This window comes from Chionomys nivalis, chromosome 7 (assembly GCF_950005125.1).
Source record: "Chionomys nivalis chromosome 7, mChiNiv1.1, whole genome shotgun sequence".
NCBI lineage: Eukaryota > Metazoa > Chordata > Mammalia > Rodentia > Cricetidae > Chionomys > Chionomys nivalis.
Genome location: NC_080092.1, coordinates 2,804,809 through 2,829,308, shown reverse-complemented (window position 1 = coordinate 2,829,308; position 24,500 = coordinate 2,804,809). Strand labels below are relative to the sequence as shown.

Sequence of the window (24,500 nt, the reverse complement as noted above, 5' to 3'; positions counted from 1 at the left end):
TCACTCTGGGTTGAGCTCGGGTGCACAGGCAGTCACAGCAGGAGCTGGATAGCAAAACCTGAAATGTGCCCCGCTATTTGCAAAGTGTCTCGGCTTCTGGAGCAGTTAAGACAAGTAAAGTTAGACAAGCGCAGATGTTCCCAGACACTGCTCATGACTGCTACCTGGTCTCCAAGTCACTTCTGTTATAGTAAGCAGAGATGGGGGCAGGGAAGGGGAAGCGGCCATGGAAGCTAGCTTGGCCTCTCTGAAGGGAAGGGCCACCTTCTCCTTGCTTACATTTGATCACTGGGTTGAGGGTCTTTCTGAGACAGAAGGATATTGAGTGAGGATGTCTAAGAGAAGGAAGAGAGTTCCAGAAATGTCCAAACACTTTTTCCTCCTGAGCCCTTCTCACTTGCTCCCTTCTCTTCCCTCCTGCCCTCCCCTTCTCCTCCAGGGAGCAAAGCATGGTCAAAGAAGAAATGCTCGAGGGCCAGCATCCTACTTTTCTTCAAGGAAACCATTCCATTCTTCAGACAGCATGGCTGTTGTGGAACTCACCTCACAATTTAGCTTTGGGCCCATGCAAGTTAGGTGAATGTGGTCTGTGACTCTGACTGGACTATCCAAAACAGGTCACTTTGTTTATGTTGTGATTTCTATAAACCTAGAACTCCCTAGAGAGCCTGACTGCACATGAAGTCAGTCAAGTGGAAAACATAGCTGAGAGACAGAGAGATCAAACTCAGATAACAACCTCTGAGCCCCTGTGGGAGAAATAAGAGTGTAAAAAGCAAAGGAATTCGGGTTAGCAAGATGGTTCTGTGGTTAAGAGCTCTTGCTGCTCTTGAAAAGGACCTGGGTTCAATTCCTAGCACCCACATGGTAGCTCACAAAAGTCTGGAACTCCAATCTGAGAGAATCTGATGTCTCTTCTGGTTTGTGCAGATACTGCACACACTACACACACTGCACATGAACGCAAAACAACCATACACAGAAAACAAAAATTGAAAAAGAATGACAACTAAAGAAGGGACCAGATTACAGTTACAGATTATTGGGGGCCTTGAGTACCAGCCTCAGCACCCCAACAGGGTCCAGCTAAAATTTGCCATAGTAGTTGAAAACCTGGCTAATTGACCTGAGGGTAAACGGAATAAATGGACACACGTATGCTACCTCTACATATTCTTTATTCTTTGGGGCAAAGAAGCAGCGAGGAGAAGAAGGAAAAGGTGGCAATCTCCACCAGGTCTCTAGTTTTTACAGACATCCTTGGGAAATGCCACAGGCAAAGATAATCACGTCACGTGCATTTAGAACCACAAAAAGGGCAGGTACAACCTAACAAAGCAGCACACCAAAACAGGTGACACTACCCAGGAAAGAACAGCGTCCACGGGGAAGTACCTGACGTCCCAAACAATTAGATAAGGCTACTAAAAGTCCCTGAATCTGGACTTCACCCACACCCAGACCTGTCTGTCAGGTAAGGTCTTCTTATTCGTGTGTGTGTGTGTGTGTGTGTGTGTGTAGGGGGATTGTCTCTATGTAAAAGTGACTGCTAGAACAAAGAGTGAACATTCTCACTCTAAGGCCTCTGGCCTCTGGTGTTGGAGAATGAATTCCACACTGCTGCTGAGGCATTTTGAGAATGAATCCCATTTCGGAGGGAAGAATCATGGCTTCACAAGGTTTTTACAGATTTGACAGTGACTTTTCCAAAAGGCAAGTGCTCCTGCTGCTGTACTGAAATGGGTTCTCCGTGTGGATGTGGGTGTGTACATTCCCGTGGACTGGTCAACTGGTCTCAGCTGTGCAGTCACTGTATAGTCTTATGGGCTCCAACGACAGAGAAGAGCTAAAATTCCAGACGTAGTCTTTGGAAGTCATAATGTTTGTCCTTGGAAATGTAGCAAGGAGACAGAGAGGGAGTGGGTTTTCCTATTAAGTTTGGATTATCAGAATTGTAACTGGGCCTAATTACTGTAATTAACTTCGCCAAGTTCTAAATAGAAAGTGAGCACACATTTTCTGATATTCGATGACAGCAGACCACCTTGAAGAATAAGAACAATACCAGACGGAGCTGTCTCTGGAGGAAAATCTCCTTTTCCTGCCTATAACCTGTCAGGGTTAGCTGAAAAAGAAAAAAATCACCCATGACAACCCAAGGCTTGCTTACCTGGCATGGCGTGGATGAGGTCGCCACAAAGAACAAAGAATTTGGGTTTGGGGTTCAGCTTGTTGATGGCCTCAACAGCTTGCTTAGTGAGACGGATCTCCTGTTCCCATTCATCACCGCCACTGTCACAATCCCCAGTGGACCAGGCCTTCATCAGCCCAAACTGTGGGTCTGCACCTTGGATGAAGTAGAATGGGCCTTTCCATTCCCTTTCCTTTTCTGAGAAAAAAAAAAAAAAAAAAAACAGGTGGGGGAGGGATGAAAGAAAATCTGTCAGTGAAGGCATCCAGGTTACCATGCAAGTGGAAACAATGCTTTTCTTAAACTAGGTCGGCCATTTGGATAAGATGCTCTGCAAACACACTGTTTCCCTGTGTCTGTCTGGAGGATTTTGATTTATAGTAATAATGCAGGAGAGCTGGTGATTCCCAACTGCCACAGGAAACCACAGGCGTTGCTCTAGCCCTGTCCCCAAGCTGTTTGTTTAAAAGCTAGACATCGAAAATGAACCAGAGACCACAGTGGAGCACAGTGCAGAAGACATTAATGTTCAGTAATAGTTTTCTAATTGGAATTAAAAATACCCCAAACCAGTGCTGCCAGAATGTTATATTTAAATTACCAGGTAAAGTGCTTACGAATCTTTTCTTCCAGGCTTAATGGCACCATTTGTGCTGTTTTGGGGGAATGCAACAGAATTTTAATTATAAAACTTGGCATTCAAAGTTCTGGCTATCTGATGGGAGATGCAGTGCCAGGAACAAAGTTTTGAAATCTTAAAATGAGTGGATCAATATGAAAGGGAAAAAAAGAAAAGAAAAAAAGTCAATGCTAAAAATTCAAAGGCAGTGTGAATTTGGTGACAGCACACTGTGAACGTGAACATGGGAATTCTATTTCTTTCAGTTTAAATGAGGTAGAACCAAACTATATATATATATATATATATATATATATATATATATATAAACAAAAGACCCCACACACACTGTTGTGTTGTTACACATATACAAATGGTGAAATAATTACCACAAACAAATTAACATATCTATCATATCAACCTTTATGTGGGGGTTGTGAGAAAAACTAGCATCTAGTATTGACAAATTTCAAGAATATAACACATTATAAAGTTACCAAACGTGCAGAACAAAGGGTACCTGCATGTTAATCCATTAATCCTTGAGCTATCATGGCCTTTAAGTCCATCCACAACCAACCTGATCTAACTGCAGGCAAGGAGTGGCAGGGACTCTGGTGTGCACTTCACTGTTCAGGACAGAGAGCAAGCTCTACTGAAGGATTTGACTCCTTTTCATTCAGTCCTTGCTGTGTGTGATAGAAAGACCAAGACAGTCCCTAAAGGTACTACCTGATAGTATTCTCAGCCTTTGTAACCTTGAGTATGGATGCACCTGCTCCCAAAAAACAGAACACAGTCAACAATGTCCCTTCAGTACTGACTGGAAGAAGACTGCGATCTTCCTCCCTCTGCTTTCCCTGCTCCCTAGTCAAAAGCTGTCATATCAAGCTGGGTACACTGGCACATGCTTTTAATGCCAATGCTCAGAAGGCGGAGACACATTCCAGGTCAGCCAGGGGCTACATAGAGTGATTTTGTCTTAGGAGAAAACTAAACAAAGCTGTCATATAGTAAACTGTCCTATGGGGTGGCAAACCAGGCAAGGAACAGACAGAAGAGTCTGGCCAACATCCCAGAAAGAACTGCATCCTGTCAATGGCCATGTGTGTGGACCAGGAAGAGGATGCCCATTGCTGAGCTTTTGGGTAAGAACAGTGCCTTAAGTGGAGCCTTAGTGGCAGCAGAACCCAGCAAATGTACCCAGACCCCCATAGGGGACTCTGTAATAATGCAGGCTTGCTGCTCACACTGCCGCGTTGCCGGATAATTTGTTGGTGGCAATAGATAACTACAACTCAAGCTAGAGACAATGGTCAAGGGAGAGAGACTCTTCCTGAAGAGCTGAATACGCTTCATAAAAAAGAAAAAGAAACAACAAGAACCCTACTAGATGCTTTGTGTTTTTAAAGTTAACTGTTAGTAACATTTTCCTATTTTTTCAATAGTAACCTTTGTATGCCATTGATCGCCTTTAGCTATGTTCTGATTTCTGAGGTCCTTTGCAGAGCTATTTAAAACATATAAATTAATCAGAAGCAGATCCGGGAAGTGAGTGGCACCCAAGGTCACAGAGTAAATCAACCTGCTGACACAGTTTAGAAAGTTTCCTGCAGCAAACATTTTAATAAGTGGTTTCCCATGACAAATAGCCAAGAGCCTCAAAAAGTCAATAGTCCTTGGGTCTATTAAGATAAATCTTTCATTCCATATTTACTTAGTAAAAACTTAGAGTGTCAATTTATGATGAAGAAGTACAAAATAAATAGATTTGACTTGTTGATTCAAAAATACAGCTTTCACCTCAAAGGGGAGAAAAGAGTTTATTCTGGAGCCAAATATGAGACCATGTGACCTTGCCCCAGGAAACAGATACAAGTGACTCCAGATTCTATTTCCAACATGGAAACAATTTCATGAAGCTTTTAAATAAAAGAACACAGGAAATCATAAATTAAAACATTCTTCAAATATGTTGGTGGAGACATCAGGTGTGTGATGGCATTCTAAGCCTGATCACTACTAGAAGCTACTGTGTACATTCCAAGTGATTTAACTAATGGCCACAAGGATATTAGGTCAAATACACAGGAAGACAATAAACGACTCCTAAGTGGGCTAAAGATGACCCAAGAAAATTTGGATCTGGACTTGCACCATTGCAAACTGTCCATGTCAGAGACTAGACAGTTAATCAGCCTTTGTAGTCAAAGCTTTGAAGCCATTCTCATGCACGTTCAATACCCAGCTACTGTAGCAACCTCATCAGGCAGCTGTTGGCTCAGGATCCTGCACTTGCAACGTATCTTTTAAGGGTTTGCTCAGAGGCTGATGGTCACTAGTAGCATCTTAACGTGAATCATGCTAAACAGTCCAACAGCATGGTGACGCATGTCTGCACACCCTGCTCTTGGGGAGGGAACCAGAAAGAGCTGGAGCAGGAAGCCACCCTGGACTACATGGTAGGTATTTGTATTTTAAAAGGAGATGGCAAGAGATAGCCCAGTACATGAAGGCTCTTGCCACACAAGCCTGATAACATGAATTCCATACCCTTTCCTCCAGTGGAAGAGAATGAACTCCCAAACGTTGTCCTCTAGCCTCCAATTACACAGCTGACATACAGATGCCCACACACACACACACACACACGCACAAACATACACACACAAACATACACACACATGCACGCACACACGCACAAACACGCACACATGCACAAACATACACACACACATGCATGCGCACACACACGCACAAACATATACACACACGCACACACACACACACACGTTGCCTGAGATCTCTGTCCCCCCAGGTCCCGCAGCCATTCAGTCCCAAAGAAACACACAGAGGTCTACATTAATTATAAACTGGTTGGTCTATTAGCTCAGGTTTCTTTTTTTTTTTTTTTTGGTTTTTCGAGACAGGGTTTCTCTGTGGCTTTGGAACCTGTCCTGTAACTAGCTCTGTAGACCAGGGTGGTCTTGAACTCACAGAGATCCGCCTGCCTCTACCTCTTGAGTACTGGGATTAAAGGTGTGCGCCACCATCGCCCGGCTAGCTCAGGTTTCTTATTAACTATTTCTTATATCTTAAATTAGTCCATTATTCTTGTCTGCGTTAGCCACATGACTTGGTACTTTTTATCAGTGAGGCATTCTCATCTTGCTTCCTCTGTCTGGCTTTTTCTGTGTCTATTGCAGACTGTTTTTCCTCTTCCCAGAATTCTCCTGTTCTCGCCCCCCCCCCCCACCTCTACTTCCTGTCTGGTTACTGGCCAATCAGCATTTTATTAAAGCAATACAACTGATAAATCTTTACAGGGCACAAGATCATTGTCCCACAGCACACACACGTCACTGTAAAAGTAAATTTGAAGACATATAAAGATCAGACTGAATTAAGACTGCGGGACTAGACAACCATTGTCCTGGAAGGGGGACTGTTCTGAGTGCCTGTCTCCTTCATTTCTCAGGGGTCAGCTTTTTACGGGATGAAACTGAATTCCAAAGTTCAGGCCTACCTCAGGATATATGACCTGTACGGTATCCTTTCTAGGGCAAAACTACTGTCTGCTTCCCACCTCAGCAAAGTCCAGCTCCTCAAGATGCTCTAGAAGCACTGTCAAAGTAGTTCAAGTCATGGCAATTAGCTAGTCTGAGACCATCCCTGAATGAATTGATTTATAGAGCTTCTGTCACTACTGAAAAACACATGCCCAGAGACCCCATGCCCCCTTACTTTTCCTGAGAAACTGTCCTCTTAGAGGTAAATGCCTGACAAATCTAATTAAGGAGAACTGCCTGGAAAGGAGGTTGGAGGGAGGAGGGAGGAATGCTGGCAACAGTGAAAGTCATGCAAGGTAAAGAGAGGTATCTGAGCTTGCTGTCCTGTGAAGGGCCAACAACATCAGCGGGAGGTGGGGCCTAGGCAGGTGAATCCCACATTGAACTGTGACCCACTGACATCTGAGAATAGCTGGTCTGCAGCCAGCCGAGGACGCCTGCTGGCAGGAGACTTTTTTGGTGTCCCGGGGAAGAGACAATACTGAGACTTCAGTAACAACACTCTGAGGAGGCTTTTTTGTTTTTAACTGCAACATATTTGGGGTTGTACTTTTTCCTGTTCATTTCTTTCTTTTTTCCCCCTGACTCTTTTTAGCTTAGTTAGGTATTTAGTCCTAAACATTTCTTAGTATTTTCCATGACTATCCAATTATCACATTGGAAATTGCTTTTCAAAAGCAACCCAAGACTATTTGAATGGTAAGAGCTTAATTGAAGAATTCTTTAGTGACTGGTGAGTTCTAATACTTCATAATATCTATTTATGTATTTTGGGGAGAGGGCACATGTGTGTTTGTATGAAGAGGTCAGAGGACAACCTTTAGGAGTCAGCCCTCTTTCCACAGTGTGGATCTCAAGAACCAGACACAGGTGATTAGATTGGTGGCCGGCACCTCTGCTCACTCACCCGCCTCACTGGTCCCAGCTCTGATGCTTCAGCTCCTACAAGACATGGTGACGCACAGTGAAAACAGCCATACGCAAGGACGTGTGCACCACACACAGCACAGGCACAGACAGAGGCATGGTTTTTCTTGTGGGAGAACCCAAGCAGGGGTTCTAACTGATGGCTATGATGAAAACATGATCAAACGTTGACAAAGTACGCGTGGGATGAGCGACAGAACACAATGTGCTGGTTAAAGAGTCTCAGATCTGACCCAGATGACGCCTGTGGTGGCTTGAAAGAAAATGGTCCCCAAAGAGAGTGGCACTATTAGGAGGCGTGGCCTTGTTGAAGGACTTGTGTCACAGGGGAGGGGAGTGGCTTTAAGGTCTCCTATGCTCAAGCCCAGTGTCACAGTTCACTTCTTGTTGCCCAGAGATCAAGATGTAGAACTCTCAGCTCCTTTTCCCAGCACCGTGTCTGTCTGCACACTGCAATGTCCCACGCGACAATAATGAACTAAACCTCTGAACTGTAAGCCACCCAATTAAATATTTTCCTTTATAAAACTTTGCCATGGTCATAGTGTCTCTTCACAGCAACTGAAACCCTAAGATTGGTTGTCTTTTACTCTTTACTCTTTGGGGGGTCTCCCACCCAACTCCCAAATAAATATGCATGGAGACTTATTTCTTATAAATGCCCTGCCTTAGCTTGGGTTATTTCTCGCCAGTTTTTGTTAACTTACATTATCCCATCTACCTTTTGCCTCTGGGCTTTTTCCTTGTCTTACTTCTGTGATCTTACTCTCAGTCTGACTTCATGGCTGGCTGGGTGGCTGGTCCCTTCTTTTCTTGCTCACTGATTTCTCTTGCTTTCCTTCTGTTTATTCTCTCTGCCTTCCAGCTACACCTAACCTTTCTCCTGTCTTACTATTGGCTGTTCAGCTCTTTATTAGACCAATCAAGTATTTTAGGCAGGCAAAGTAACACAGCTTCACAGAGTAAAACAAATGCAACATAAAAGAATGCAGCACATCTTTGCATATATACAGGTTTAAGTGTGCTGTAGTGTGTGTAGAAGTCAAAGGACAAACTCAAGTATCATTCCTTCTACCTTCAGACAGGGTCTCTGTTCTTATTCTGTCCCATAATTAGGAGGGAAAGAGCTGCTGAGGATTCTTCTGCCTCTGCCCCATATATCTACAGAGGTGACATGATTACAGACATACATACCAGCTTTATATGGATTGGGGCCTCCGCCTCCATGTCTCTATAGAGGTGCTGGGATTACAGACATACATACCAGCTTTATATGGATTGGGGTCTCTGCCTCCATGTCTCTACAGAGGTGATGGGATTACAGACATATGTGTCAGCTTTACATGGGTTTGGGGCCTCTACCTCCATGTCTCTATAGAGGTGCCATGATTATAGACATATACACCAGCTTTCCATGGGTTTGGGGCCGGCCTCTACCTCCATGTCTCTATAGAGGTGCTGGGATTGTAGACATACGTACCAACTTTACATGGATTTAGGGATTCACATTCATGTTTTCACACTTGCATAGACAGTGTTTTATCTACTGAGCCATCTCTCTAGCCTCTTCAACAAATCCAATTAGCTGTCTACTGTTAAGTAGCAAATTGCCAGAAACACAACAGGTTAAGACAGCACACATATCCCAATCCCTTGGGGTCATGAATTAGGCTCTGCTCATTCTGCCTTGGCCTTGGAGCCCCTCATAAGCAACAAACAGGGTGCTGGTCAATGTGGAGGTCTCAGCTGAAAACTCATGAGGGAGATTCTGCCTCCAAGCTCCATGCTCTGTGGCAACTGGACTTAAACACAGAAGTTAACTAGTCTTGCTACAGGGGTCATCCTTGGTTCTTTGGCATCTCACAACGTGAGAACTTGTGTCATCAAAGCCATGGGGGGGGGGGGTAGAATCTGATAGCAACTATATTATTATTATTATTATTATTATTATCATTATTATTATATTTGTATATTATAATTGTACATAACACAGCTCTGGACATGACATCCCCATCCTCATTGCTTCTGGGGAGCTCTTTATCACAATGACAGTTGCTAGGTCAGCTAACACCAAGGATAGGGGATCATAATCCCACAGGCAAGGATTCCAGGAGGCAGGATGTGGGGGTATATGCCTGAGTTAGCCAGACACAGCAACCTAAAGCTCTGGGCTAGGTGGTGGCACACATCGGCAACCCCGCACTGGGATGAGGTATTCAAGGTCAGCCTCCTGTAGAGAGTTCAAGGCCAGCCTGCTCTGTGGTGAGATTTTATCTCAAACAAAACAAAAAACAAAAACAAACAAGCAAACAAACAAAAATCCCAGGCCTAGCTTTTCTTGTAGCTTTTCATGCACTTAGCTAGGTTAGCTTCAAGTTTGCTACTGACTTTGTAGTACTGAGAACTGTGCCCATTTATTTCGGCCCACCCACAGGAAACTGGAAAGCTTAGCAACAGAGGCTACCTCAGTTGTGGCAAGTTTCTAAAAGCTGAACTTAGCCAGCTTTTTATTCAATCAAGGTGTGATACTGAGAGCGTCTCAGGCTGGAAAGACGCACAAACCCAGCTGCCCAAAAGTTGTTGATCACTATGTAGACATCTTGTCTCCAGAAAGTTCCAAGTGAAGTGACTCAGTAAATGAGATGAATGCATAAAATGAAGCTGGCAAGGCCCGCACTTTCTCCCCGTAGTCTCTGATGATCACAGTCTGCCAACAGCATGAGGCGGACGCAGGGTACGGCTGCTGCCCAGACACCCAGCTTCTGAGGCTGCTAATTGGTGATCTCCAGACACGCCAAACTCAAGGTCTGGCTAGCAGATGTGTTCTCTTAGACCCACGCATTGTTTACAAAATTTGAAATCTGTTGCCAACATTTTAAATTCATATTCTATACGAATATATATATTAATGCATGCCTGGATTTCTGGATTCTCTTGGAAAATCTGGTCACACTGCGCTCATATGACACATGCCAAGGATTGGCTGAAATGCGTGGTCCTTCCACAGGCCCTGAACTTGCTCTAGCCCACACACAGTCAGTTCACTACCTGGCTCCCATCTAGGGAAATTCTTCTATTTTGCTCAAGGTGAGAAAGAGGAGACCCAGAAAACATAGAAGGAGTAAAAGCAGTTTCAAATGTCCTACACATGTGGGGTCAGGTGGTTTACATCTGAGCTCACACAGAAGTCGCGAGCCAACGCCTCAAGGTTGCCACCAATTTCTACTTCAGAAGCTTTAATTTTAAAAATTTTACATTTTTAGAGAAAAAAACTTGTCTTATCAAACCAATTTATCTGTTGCACACGCACACAGAGTTACAAGGTCTGGCTAACTCTGATTTCTGCTGCCTGATAAGAGACTATCATGGCAACCATCTTGCAAAATTAAGGGATTAATAGTGGATCTCGGGTGAGAATAAACTCCTCACAAAAAATCCTTTGAGATTTTTCAGCCGTTTAATCAGGTGCAAGGAACCTGACACAGGGACGAGTCCTAAAAGCCTGTGGGAATCACACACTGGCTCCCTGAGACTGCTTGTGTGCTAAACCCTGCGGAAGGACAGACTCAAACTGCAAGTCTCTTTACAGTTGGCACTGTCAGTATCTCAGAATAAATGTCGGACCTGTTTCTGCCAATGTATTTCCTCTTGCTCACTTGTATTACCGTTTGGGTATATTTGTCAATTGTTAGTAGAAGCTGACTTTTAATATATTCTTAAATTAGAACATCATAGATTCTTTTGCTATTGCCTGCTAGTCACTGTATATATACATACATAATAAATACTATAATAAAATCACTGTTCTCATCCCATGACTAGGAAGAGGCTAAGGAAAGTCACTGTGTCACGAATGCCTGTTGCTGTAATAACGTACGCACTCATGATATGCTACACAGAGAGCCCCAAATGACTAAAGGTAAAATACAATGATAAACAGATCTCTTAATTTTTACAAAGGGGGGAAAATCACACTTTCTGTCTTAGTTAGGGTTTTTATTGCTGTGAAGAGACACCACGACCATGGCAACTCTTATAAAGGAAAGCATTTAATTGGGTCTGGTTTATAGCTCAGATGTGTAGTCCATTATCATCCTGGCAGGAAGCATGGTGGAATGCAGGCAGACTTGGTGCTGGAGACATAGCTGAGAGTTCTGCATCTTGATTCCCAGACAGCAGGAAGTGAGAGAGTCACTGGGCGTGGCCTGAACTTCTGAGACCTCAGAGCCCACCCCAGGTGACACACTTCCTCCAACAGGGCCACACCTACTCCAACAAGGCACAGCTCCTAATAGAGCCACTCCCTATGAGCCCATGGAACCATTTCCTTTCAATTCACCACACTTTATAGACTGAGTTTGGTTAAACACAGCACAAAGTGTAAGACCCTGGCTGAGCAGTCTGGTCAAAAGGCCTCAGGCAGAACTACCTCACATCACTACAGGGTACAACAATTTAAGAATTCAAGGTGTTGGTTCCTGTTCATTCGGCAAACTCAAAACAACACATACCTAGTCAGTTAAAGAATTAACCTAAAAGGAGTAGGTAGGTTTATTTTTCATCGAATTCAAAATCCAACATTTCTACAATTCATGCATTTCACTCACAATTCATTCTGGCTTTCCCCCCAGGTACCCTAAGTTCTGCCACCATAACCTCTGGTCCCTTAGTCTACAGATCTTGGGATCACACAGCCAGCCAAGCTCTGACTTTCCTTTTCTACAACATCGCTTGCCCCAGCCTTCCTGTCCTGTACTGCAACCCTCTTGGGTCTGCTCTCTGCTGCTCCAGCTTTTACAGGGCTTCAAGGACAACTCTGCAGCTCCTCTACCGCAGCCCACCAGGTGGCAGCTGCCACTGTGCTGCTCCAGACCTTCCCCCATCACTCCCCACCCCAGTGAGAGTTACTGCTCTGACTCTCAATAGCAAGTTCATGTCTGACACATATCATTCAGACCTGTCTTGGGGCTGGCATGTAGCAAACACACGATGATAGCGGGGATGAGTGAAGATGCCACTGGACCCTGGCTTGTTCTGACACTGGGGAACTGGGATGAGGTCAAAGCTTTTCCAGCTGCATCTACCACAGGTCCAATCAGTGGCTCTACACTCAACAGACCAGATGATTTTAGACACCTTAACATCCACACCATTGGATGATTTTAACATAAAATGTCGACATTTTTGGATGTCACACTGGAAATGGGTGGTTGTATTAGTTACTTTGATAACCAGATGGCAAAGTGACTTAAAAAGAGAAGGGTTTATTTGGGATCACTGTTTGAGGGCACAGTTCACCATGACAGGGAGTCACAGTGGCAGGGGCTTGAAGCAGCTGGTCACATTGTATCTACAGTTGGGAAGTAAGGACACATCACAGTACCCTCCTGTCTGCTTCCTCTCACATACCCATACTTCCCATCCCACCAAGGACTGTTCTCCACTGTCAACTCTTCTGACAGGAAGTGTCATCTACTGTGGCCAGCCCCACTGCACAGAGCCCACCTTCACCCCAGAAAGCAGATGCACTCTGGCTCCCTTCTCTCATTCCAACACATGGGAGCTGGGCATGATGCTGCGTACCATGTAGCGCCAGCATGCAGGAGGTTGAAGAAGGAAGATCATGAGTCTACACACTATACTCTAGGCACACCTCTGTGGTATCGGCCATGTGCAATGCTAGACATTTAACAGTGGACAATGCAGGCAGCCTTTCAGAACGGTGGAGAAGGGGGACAGAATGAGGTTGTTATTTGACACCATGCTTGTTAGGATCTTAGGTGTAGTCACAAGGCGGAATGACTAGTGGGGTCCTGGGAGGGACACATTCCTGGGCGGGGTAAGACTGGAACAGGAAGCTGAGATGAGACCACACATGACCTACCCTAACCTGGTCCATGTAGTCCAGAACCTGAGTTTCAAGAGTTCATGCCCTGATCCATTTTTATTTTACTAACTACCACATTCAAGCTCCTTACCCTCTCCGGGATTCAGTTTCCTCATCTGCAGAGAATGGATAAAGCTAGCTCCTTATGAAGAATTACTTAACATATATAAAGCATTTGAACAAGGTCAGAGTAAATGTCCAATGTGAGCTACCTACAGTTCCCATGATCACCATTCAGAGTCACCGTGATTTCTGTCACAGAGACAGGCTCCTGGAGTTTGACCCATGTCTTTGTCTCCATGAAAACAGCCTATGACATGTTAGAATAAGTATCTACAAGCTCTGTCCCAACACCCTTATCTTTCCCATACCATGGATTCTGTGTTGGTTACAAAACAGTAAAAGCAGGGAAGCCTTACAGCTGCCTGGAGGCAGTCAGGCTAAAGAGCAAATGCCAGCGAAATACAATTTTTGCAGCTCCTTCTGGCAGCAATCTGCATGGTGAATCGCAATCTAAATGTCTTCAGCAAAATCCTTTTTCTTCTCAGGGGACTAATCTTATTTTAGTGGAAAAAAGTTGCTAAATAATATTCACTACTCTGGGGCTCTTTCTAGTCTAACAATAGTCTCCTCATGATATGGTCAGGCTGCATGTGGCAGCTGTGGTATCCTTCCTTGTTCTGGGGCTGGGGGCAGCTATAAGTTCTTCAGGAAGGTGCAAGTCTAAAGCTGACTGCAGTGATAGTTGCATAGCTCTGTGCATGCGAGAGAGCGCAAGCCATGCACCTAAAAGGGGTAAGCTGTCCAGTATGCGAAATGTAATTTTAAAGTGTCCTTCAGGGACCGATTCCTCTCCCCAAAGGATTAGAAAGAACAGTTTTCCTCAGAACTGCCAAATCATTTGTCCCAGGTACCAGGGTGAATTGACCCTATTTTTAGTTCAAATACATTTTTAAAAATGGTTTTGAGACACACACTTCTGAGTCAAGGCTTGACGGACACACTTAGCAACCGACTGAAGACCTGTCAAACCCTTTGGAGACAACAGGTGGATCAGGATTCCTTGGGCAGGTGGCTCTTAGCACCCCTAGCTTTGGCCAAGACTATCTTAGACAAGTTATAGAATAGTAAGACATCTTCAGGGCCTTCTTGTGACATTTTTGGGGTGTTTCAAGTAGACATTGGCTATACTTTTGCCCCCATGTCCCTATTTCCCTACCAAGACACAGGCAGCTCTGACTCACTGGGCTCGAGGGAGACATGGAAGTGGTGCATCCTCTGGGCAGATGAAACCCTGCAGGTACCAGAGCCTTGAATGCAGAGAGAAGGCAACATTCTCCCAGCTGAGGCACCTATCGGTGGTCCAGTGTGGGCCTGAGGAACACAAGCCGTTTGTCTAATACCTTGACATCAGTTCTGTTTTGTTCAGGGGATCCACACATACGGGGATCCATCCATCTGCATATTACACACACTGCTGAGTGTGCTTGACCACCATCCACCGTCCAAATCAGTGGAATCACTGGGCAGAAATCACCTATAATTTCGGGGTAGGAAAGAAAAACAGAATCATAAGAAGAACATGCATTAGGAATGGTCCTATGTGTCATCAAGGAAAAGAATGAGTTAAAGCAAGTGTTGGTGACCTAATTTATAAGATATGAGCAGTACAGACTTCTTCAACTACAAGCTGAAGGAGAAGACATAAGGGAGAAAGAGGGACAGAGAAAACCTTAGTTTGTGGGGACAGACTCCAAACTTGTTTGAGGCCGTCCTTTTGGAGCTAGTGGTGTAGGCCCATGGGAAGTACTTGCCTAGAATGTGGGAATCCCTGAATTTCACCCTAGTACTGCCAACAAAACCCAACATTCCCCCAAATCACTTAAGATCGCTCAGCTTCAGGTGAACTGTAAGCTGGAAACCCTGAAGAAAGAGCAGCCTGGACAGATGGAAACCCTGCCCTGCTTCAGTGTCGTTGGCAGCAAAGGCAAGGGGCCTGTCATCAGAGCAGAGGTCTCTGGACCTGCCCACTCACCAGGGTAAGAATTTACATCACGAAATGCTTTGGTACCCCTTATATAGGAAGTCAGCACAAACCAAAGGCAAGGGGCCTGTCATCAGAGCAGAGGTCTCTGGACCTGCCCACTCACCAGGGCAAGAACTTACATCACGAAATGCTTTGGTACCCCTTATATAGGAAGTTAGCACAAACCAAAGGCAAGGGGCCTGTCATCAGAGCAGAGGTCTCTGGACCTGCCCACTCACCAGGGTAAGAACTTACACCACGAAATGCTTTGGTACCCCTTATACAGGAAGTCAGCACAAACCAAAGGCAATGAGTGTTTGATCACAGCTGTGCCTTAAAGCACATCAACCAAGCTGTGCCCCCATTTTATAAATGAGGACAGGTGGCATTGGCATGCTTTCTCTTCTCCTAAAGAAGGCTAGGCAGTGTGTGGTCACTTAGTCCTTGGGTGCTTGGTTGTGGGGCAGAAGGCCAGGAGTTCCTAGGCTGCTGTGGTCTGCCGCTGGCCAAGCCCTGCATCAACGCCCCTTCCTCATTGGCACACTCAGCAAAGTTCAAAATTTGGGTAGTTCACAGACATAAAAGTTGTCTGTCTGCCTTCTCTGGTAAGATGTCCATGGGAAACCTGGAAGGTCTGGCCATCATTCTAGAAGACTTCTGCAGAAGACAGTGTCATCCAGAGGCCAGGCAGCAGTTCAGCCTGCCGTGACACCCCATTCTCCTGCACTCTGCACACTTCTGCACCTGGCCCGAGTAGTTTGCTTTGACTTGTCCTCAATCTGTGGACGCTGATGCTAATTTTTAAGTTGCCCGATTTAATGAAATGTGTGGCGCAGAGGACCATGGAGAATTCTTTCCAACTCTAAGCATGCCTCTAACAAAGATGAACATTTTGGGGAGAGACTCAAGAAAAGTGAGCTGGTAAAAACAAAACAGCATTGATCTGGGTGGTAGGGGGAGAAGTGTTAAACAGGAGAAATCTAAACCTAAGAATCCCCCATGGAGAGTGCTTCCCGGGTGAGTTTTAACTGACTATATGTCTATGGGGAGCGGGTTGCAAAATGGAAAACATTCTTTCATTGGTACTTAATGCAAAGAAAAGTCACAAAAGGTCCACCTATACACCCAGGCTGTCTAAGAGAGTCTATTGCTGTGAGAAGACACCAGGACCATGGCAACTCTTATAACGGAAAACATCTAATTGAGTTGGTGGCTTACAGTTCAGAAGTTCAGTCCATTATCACCATGGTGGGGCACGGCAGTGTGCCAGCAGACATGGTGCTGGAGAAGTAGCAAGTATCCTACATCTTGGTTTGCAGGCAACAGGAAGCTGACAGAGACACTGAACAGTGTCCTGAGTATAGGAAACCTCAAAACCTGCCTGCACAGTGACACACTTCCTCCAAGGCCATAACTACTCCAGCAAAGCCACACCTCCTAGAGTGCCACGCTCTATGAGCTTATGGGGGCCAGCTACATTCAAACTACCACACAGACCAAGACAAGTGCTTGGCCTGACCCAAAAACAATAGGTAAATAAATGTGTATTTATGGTCTACATAAAAATGAAAAGTTAAGAGCCACAGTGTATTCTTTCTGTTTAAACTGTTTCATCTATGAAGACTGCACTGTGGGTAAAAAAGGAAGTAACAATGGGAGCTTGCCTCGCTCTGTGTCATACAGTCAAATCACCTCAACTCTGTGCAAAGCTGGAGGAAGTGTAGCCCAGAGGGTGAGGCCTTGCCAAATGTGCAAGAGGAGTGGGTTCCATACTCATCCCTATAAACTAATTTAACTTTATTATTATGCTGGGCACCATGAGCCAAAGCACACCTATGGAGGTGAGAGGACAATTTGGGGAGTCAGTTCTTGCCTTGTACCTTATTTCTGAGGTAGGCTCCCTTGTGTTTTCTGTGCTGCGTACCCCAGGATGCCTGGCCTGCAAACTGCATGGTCTGCATTCTCATGTCCTGCTGTAGGTTACAGACATAGATTACATCTGTCGGTTCCAGGTATCAAACTCCAGTCCTCTGGTTTTCATAGTGAGTGCTTTTTTACCCTGTGAGCCAGCTCACTGGCCCTCTAATAACTTAAAAAAAAACAAAAAAAAAAAACAACAAAAAAAAACCCAAAAAAACTTGCCCCAAATTTAAGAACTATTACCATAAAATATTGGATTAAATCTTCATAATCTACAACTTAGACAAAGAAACTTTTGTAGGTGTGACACAATAAAAGGAAAAGCAATCAACTGAATTTCATCCTAATGGAGAACCTCATTTGAAGACAATTCACAGAGGAGAAGACGGCACCTGTGCATCATACTTCCAGTGAGAAACAAGAACTCTGTGGGCTCAACTATAAAAAGACAACACAATTTTAGAATGGCTAATAGTCTAAGTCAATTTCTTCCGAGATCTACCAGTGGCCACTGAGCACACAGAAAGGGATTCAACACTATCAGTGTGGTGGTCAATCAACTTCATTTGATTTAATGAATTGCCGTGGATACACACCTCGGTCGTGTCTGGGGGTGTTTCCAGAAAGGTCTGACTGATGAAGGAGCTCAGCTCTGAATGTGGGTGGCACCCCTCAGTGGACTGGAGTTTCAGACTGAAGAAAGAGGAAGCAGAGCACAAGCATCCATCCCCAGCTCTCTCTGCTTCCAAAAAGCGGATGCAGTATAAACAGTTGCCTCACATCCCTGCTGCCACAGCTCCCTTCGCCACCACACCCCTGCCGTGAAGAACTACACCTCCATTATGAGCCAAAAAAAACCCGTCTTCTTGAGTTGCTTTGCTACGTATTTCATCCCAGTGATGAGAAAGCTAACTAATAAATCAGCCACTAGGAAAAATACAAACCAACACCATGAGAACCAACCCCACGCTACAACCAAACAGACAGCAAGTGCTAGAAAGCAGAGGAACTAAAACCCACAGATGCTGCGGTAAGGAGGTAAACGGTGTAGGTGCTGTGGCAAACAGGTCAGCAGACTCTCCGAACATTAACTACAGCTACTGCATGACCCAGTAATTCCAAACCTACACATGTGCTCAAAAGAAATAAAAATAAACCAAGACTTGTATATTGCTGTTCATAGGAGCTACTCATTAAAAAATGTGTTAATGGATATCCCACAATATAATAAATCTAAATGTTTACCAATAAGTGCACATACAAATTTGGCTATTTACACAATGAAATGAGATGCGGTAAAAAGGGGCAAAACACTAATACTATAGTGTGGATTAGCTTCTAAAGCATCCTAAGGCAAAGCCAGCCATAAAAGGCCACATAGGGTTCTAATCACAGGAAATGTCCAAATAAGATTTAGTAGCTATCTGTGAAGTGTGGCAGTGGGAACACATACAGATTACAGGCAGACATGAGGCTGCTTCAGACTGCTGCATGCCTGCATCACTCTCAGGTGGGCACACAAGGCTGCTTCAGACTGCCACATGCCTGCATCACTCTCAGGTAAACATGAGGCTGCTTCAGACTGCCGCATGCCTGCATCACTCTCAGGCAGACACACAAGGCTGCTTAAGACTGCTGCATGCCTGCATCACTCTCAGGTAAACCCGAGGCTGCTTCAGACTGCTGCATGCCTGCATCACTCTCAGGTAAACCCGAGGCTGCTTCAGACTGCTGCATGCCTGCATCGCTTTGCAAATTTACTGAAAACAAGCTGTAAGCGCAATATTAATGAAAGTTATGGTAAATGAGTTCCCGAGAGTTTTTTAAAAATAAAACACAGCTGGATGTGACGGTACACACCGATAATCCTAGTACTGGGGAGACTGAGGCAGGAGGCTCATCAGCTCCACACCAGCTTGGGCTAGAGCCTATTGCAAATAAACAAATAATTCAGTTAGAAATTAGTTTTCGAAAAGTGTGATCTTTTAAACAGGTAAATGCGCAGTGACCACTGGATCCCATCGCTGGTCACTACACTAAGGAAGAGAGGAAGGGCCAGTCGTCCTGTCTCATCACAGGAACTTCCTGTGGTCAATTAAATTTAGTGCAGTTATTTGATCAAAACAAAGACAGACACTAATGAGCAGGCAGCTCCTAGAGCCAGTGCACCTGAGAACTCCAGCACCAGAACATTTAAATGAGTAACGCAAAGCAGAGTGAAGAGTAGGAAGCGATTTAACTGGCTACAGAGTAGTCAGTTCAACAGCCACTGAGTTACAGCTCACCTAGTTAATAGCTTATAGCTCAGTTATCACCACAGGGCCTTCCACAACCAACCCAAGTTCAGCTACCATGATTAAACTCTGTATCGATTGAGGCTGTTGGCCAAATCCGTCCACTCCCACAGCTTTTATTGAACCCCTCTTCAAATAGGAATGAATTTGTCCTAATGAAAAGGCACGACTGGAGCCCTCACTTCATCTTTTGCCTGTTACAACTGTTTAAACCTGATTATTTCCACCGAGAATTCACTTCCTCTCTGCAGTGAGAGGATTTACAGAAGGACAAAGAATGGTCAACATTAACCAAAGTAATCAGTTCCTACAAGGCAGCTGCAGAGGTGCAAAACGGCATGAAAACAAGTCTTTATTTGCTATGTTTTAAAATACTGTCCTTTAAATTACTTTTTATTCTTTTATTTCTGTGTATACCTGTGGGTTTACCTGTGTGAATGTATACTATACCATACGTATCTGGATGCCTGTGCAATCTAGAGGAGGGCACCAGATCCCCTTGAAGGAGCTCCTGGCGGCTGTGCGCCACCTGACCTGGGCACTGGGAATGGAGGTCAGGTCCTCCAGCAGAGCAGAAAGTGTTCTTAAATGCTGAGTCATCTCCCCAGACCCAAACAAACTTTGAAAGGAAGCCACCCAAGAAGGTGGAGTTTCAGGAAAATAAATCTAGTACCTCAGAAGAAATTAAATTCAGTTTCATTACATCTTATTGTTTATTTGTGTGTGGGTGTCCACATGCCACGGCACACACCTGGAGGTCAGAGGTCAATCAAAGGGAGTTGGTCTCCTACCATGTGGACTCTCAGAATCAAAACCAGGTGGTCAGGCTTGGCGGCAAACATCTTTACCCTCTGAGCCATCTTGCTGGCTGTTAAATATAGCTTTTAAAACCATCCTGACTTCTCCTTTCAGAATTCCTTTGGAACAGATGTACTAAATCTGAGAAGAGAGTTACATGTGGAAAACAAAGTCCTAATTAGGATATGTGTCAAGGAACTCTAATTATCAATTTGCCTAATTAAAATGAGTATCTGGACAGGACTTAGGAACACAAACTTGCTCAGGTGAGACAGTTCCATTTTTTTTTTTTTTTTTTTTTTTTTTTTTTTTTTTGGTTTTTCGAGACAGGGTTTCTCTGTGGTTTTGGAGCCTGTTCTGGAACTAGCTCTTGTAGACCAGGCTGGTCTGGAACTCACAGAGATCCGCCTGCCTCTGCCTCCCAAGTGCTGGGATTAAAGGCGTGCGCCACCACCGCCCGGCTTGACAGTTCCATTTTATTTCTTATAAACACTATCAGCAGAGTATAGCAGATTATGTTAACAGGATGGCTGAAATTGAGACTCACCCAACTCCTGGAGAAATGGAAGTACTGTGCACCTCTGGTGGGGGATGATATTTTCATTTCATTTGGGACTGTGAGCACAGTGTAAACTAGAGACAATTGCTTGAGTTAACCGAACTCCTTGGATGGTCGTGTGAGATCTGTCTCCACAGACTTAAGGCTCTGCTTCCCAGGGGACTGCACAGCCCTGGGAGTACAGGGGAGGCAGCAGCTCAGCTCACCTTCACACACATTTCTGTGGCATCTGACACTGTGTGCCTCCCTGCCTAAGCCTTCTAGCCAGGCTTTGGTGGCAAGACTGGCTGCTGGTTTTTCCAGAATTTCTGGCTGTTCTGCTCTTGGATCTTTGATGTGAATCATGCATGTGAATAGTAAACACACACAGGACAGACAACACACAGGCACCACCCACTGTGGTACACTGTACCCCTTCACAATGGGGTCTCCAAATCTTAAAGCAACAAATCCCATCCCTACCTTTCTAAACATTCAGCGTTCAGAATTCCAGATGATATCTCAAACCTACCCTGATACCAATCAATGCCCCACACCCCTTCACCCCTACCCCAGCCATCAAACAATGGCCAAGTACTTACAATCCTGATTCTTCCCACTACAATGGTCACAAGGTGCCAGGGATTACTATTCTGTACCACAGCTCTGTGCCTAGACTTGGAGCTGAGGGCTAGGATTTGTCACCCCTTCTTTTTATATTCCCCACAACTCACTGGAGAGAGTAAATGAGAGGTATTAGGGTTGCAGACTGAAAAGAAACCTATAGCATAAAGGAACATGGATGGATACAACCTCTGGAAGGTAACATGACATCACTTGGTAAATCTGGCGGTGATTACATCCTTGCTCCTGAAGAAATTCTCCCATGTGTCTACAGAAGGCTTATTACAACACTGTTGACAAGGATGAAAAGTGAAAACTACATAGTCATTGTACCAGTCAGGACCAAGGAAGAAATAGTTAACACACTAAAATTAGGAAAATTCCTGGGTCATCTTCAAAGGGATTATTTGGGATGGGTCAAATGAAAGAAACTATGGGGGATAATTTAATAGCCAGAAAAAGGGAGATCAACTCTCACTCTGATGCATCGAGCTGGAAGAGTCTGAGGAAACAGCAGCCGAGAAGCAGGGCCTTTCCGGGGAGGACTACAGTCTACAAAAGGGATCCCTGGAAGGGCATCAAGTGCGGGAATAATATGCTGGTGTTCTCTTTTCCCTTCACCCTGACCTCCCGCGGGAGCTTCTCATTGCTGAGTCTCTTCCTTGCCCAGCTCCCAAGGCTTCCTAAGGAACTGGGCCAAGAGTTCACTGCTGCATGTACGTAGCAGTCACTGTCCTAGAACACTGTGGGAAAGAGAAGAAAGATTGCAAGCTGGAGAAGGCTCAGCTTACCCATTAACAAAACATACAACACATACACTCAATCAAATGGAATATTGCCCAGAAGGAAATAAGGACTACTTATAGTAATGTGGATGCATCTCAAAAAACATATAGGAAAACACACACACACACACACACCAAGACACGTTAAAAACTGTGGAAAATGGCACCACAGCAGATTGCATTTTCCCCAGTCAACCACAAGTGGACTTTTAGCTGTGCACTCGTGCAGAACCTTGAATTGCAAAGAGGGAAAAGTACCACAGCTAGGCGAGAATTAGAGGATTGATCCTCTTTGGCTAGGCAGCCAGAGGTAAGACTGGGGAAATGAACTTGAAAATAGACTGTGAAGGCTGAGAAGGACCCAGACTTCCCAGTCCCACCGGGGCCGTGAGAGCAGGGAAGTGCAGGTGCCAGCGGCCTCCAGGGTTTGGAACCAGCCTGCTTCTTTTTCAGAGCAGTTCAGGCAAACTGGAGGCAGAAGAATGACGCAAGAAAAGACTGCCAAGAGCCAAGAAGGGTAAACTTTCAATCCCAAAGACCCAAACAAAACAGAGGGGGGGGGCAGGAACCAATCGCTGTTCCCTCTGGGTGGCCCAAGGCCTAGCACCTAGCGTGTGTGCCACCCTAGGTTACAGAAATATTCTGAACGTGTTTACGCCCCCTGTGAGGCTAAGCCCAACGTCCAAGAACGTTACCAGGGCCCAGGCTGCCTTCCTCTCTACTGTTACAGTAAACAGCTGGAAGTGTGGTGTATAAAATAAAATCCTACAAGTCACAACTTCTGACACGCACCCTCGCTTGGCAGGCGCCTCTCACAAGCTCGCCTTCCATGACCACAGTTCTAGGGATGAGGAAGTCGAAAGATAGGTTCCACAGCAGAGCCAAGGCTTCTCTGCCATCTCCACCCGACTTCCGTTTCTTCTTTCTTTCTTTCTTTCTTTCTTTCTTTCTTTCTTTCTTTCTTTCTTTCTTTCTTTCTTTCTTTCTTTCTTTCTTTCTTTCTTTCTTTCTTTCTTTCTTTCTTTCTTTCTTTCTTTCTTTCTTTTTTTTTTTTTTTTTTTTTGCTTGCAAGGTCAGGGCAAGGCCAATGAGGAAAGAACCCCCACACCCGAGGAAGGCGCAACTCCTACAGAGGTCCCCTGGTGCCGTGTGCAACCGGCGAAGGTGTCCCTCTGGAAGCGTGGTCCATAACCGGAAGGTTCCCTGCGCGGAAGGTTCCGCAGCCCCGGAGTACCCCTTCCCGGGCGGGCGAAGAGCCAAGCAGTACCTGAGGAAAACGCGTCCAGGGTCCTGCCCCGGGCTCTGAGGAAAACATCCCCCGCCTCCGCGGATGACATGGCGAGCGACTTTGTGCCTTGCCTGGGCACGTCCTGTGGGAGGAGGGAGCGAGTCCACACTACCCTGCGGCCCCGCCGGAACAGTTTGTGAAACCTGCCCTCCGCTCCCAGACGGACGGGCGGGGCGGGGCCGCGCGGGGGCCGCTTGTGTGGCCTGGGAGGGACAAGGGACACCGCGCCCCTCTGGGATCAACCTGTGTTGTCTGCCGGGTCAGAGTCCCGCTTGCACAGGAGCAGATCCGGTGTTGAGGCTTTGAGACCCGGAGTTGCCATATTTAACAAGTATAGGACCTCTTTGTAATTTGTGATTTCAGATTGAAAACAATAGAAAATAGGTTTAGTGTAAGACTATCCCATGAACTTGAAAAGAGGATGTGAAGGCTGAGAAGGGCCCAGATTTCCCAGTCCTACCAGGGGTCGTGAGAGCAAGGAAAGAGCTGCTGGGAGATACTGATGCTGTTATTTTTTTCTAATATTGTTTATCTGAAATTCCATTTCAATTTGATACCTTAACTTTTAAGTTGCTGCCCTTCCAAACTACACACCATAGTCCGCGGTGGGTCTTTAAGGACTCTTGACTGCCTGGACATTGCCACTCCTTTCTCTTGCCCTGCAGCAGCCATTGCCCTGAGCACTTTGTATTTAGCTCAATACCTCCTTGGCTTCCTTTGGCAGGTGGAGAAACTGACACTCAGAGAGTAACACAATTCTTGAAAATTAAGAGCTGCAGGTGAGCGAGGCAAGCTGGAGTCTGTCCAGCTCAAAAGTCATTCACGGAACTACAACCCTCATTCTTGCTATCAATTTAGATTTCAAAGTTGAAATGTTGAATTCAGATCTCCAAGAAGAAGATGTTTTGATCAAGCACTGCAGGGGTATTCTTAGGGTTTGCCAAGTTGCGAAATTCTCTTCTCAACAAGTTGCCTACACCTGGAATGTTTTTGTGTTTAATGGAGCCAGGATGACTGTCCCATGACCTCGAACT

General features: G+C 45.2%; 1 protein-coding gene across 2 annotated transcripts in view; it reads right to left on the bottom strand.

Annotated features, from left to right (window-relative positions):
• Nucleotides 1-23,627, bottom strand: part of Cpped1 (calcineurin like phosphoesterase domain containing 1) — a 112,924-nt gene extending 89,297 nt beyond the window's left edge. Inside the window, exons 1-2 of one of the 2 annotated variants that reach the window (XM_057774837.1) lie at nucleotides 23,446-23,627; nucleotides 2,171-2,389 (exon numbers count right to left, since the gene is read on the bottom strand). In XM_057774837.1, coding sequence (XP_057630820.1) covers nucleotides 2,171-2,389; nucleotides 23,446-23,515 — 289 coding nt within the window. In that variant the 5' untranslated portion in view covers nucleotides 23,516-23,627. Of the gene's footprint in view, nucleotides 1-2,170; nucleotides 2,390-16,437; nucleotides 16,490-23,445 lie in introns of those variants that run through there. The other variant, XM_057774839.1, reaches the window with a different exon arrangement.
• Between the last annotated feature and the right edge of the window lie 873 nt (nucleotides 23,628-24,500).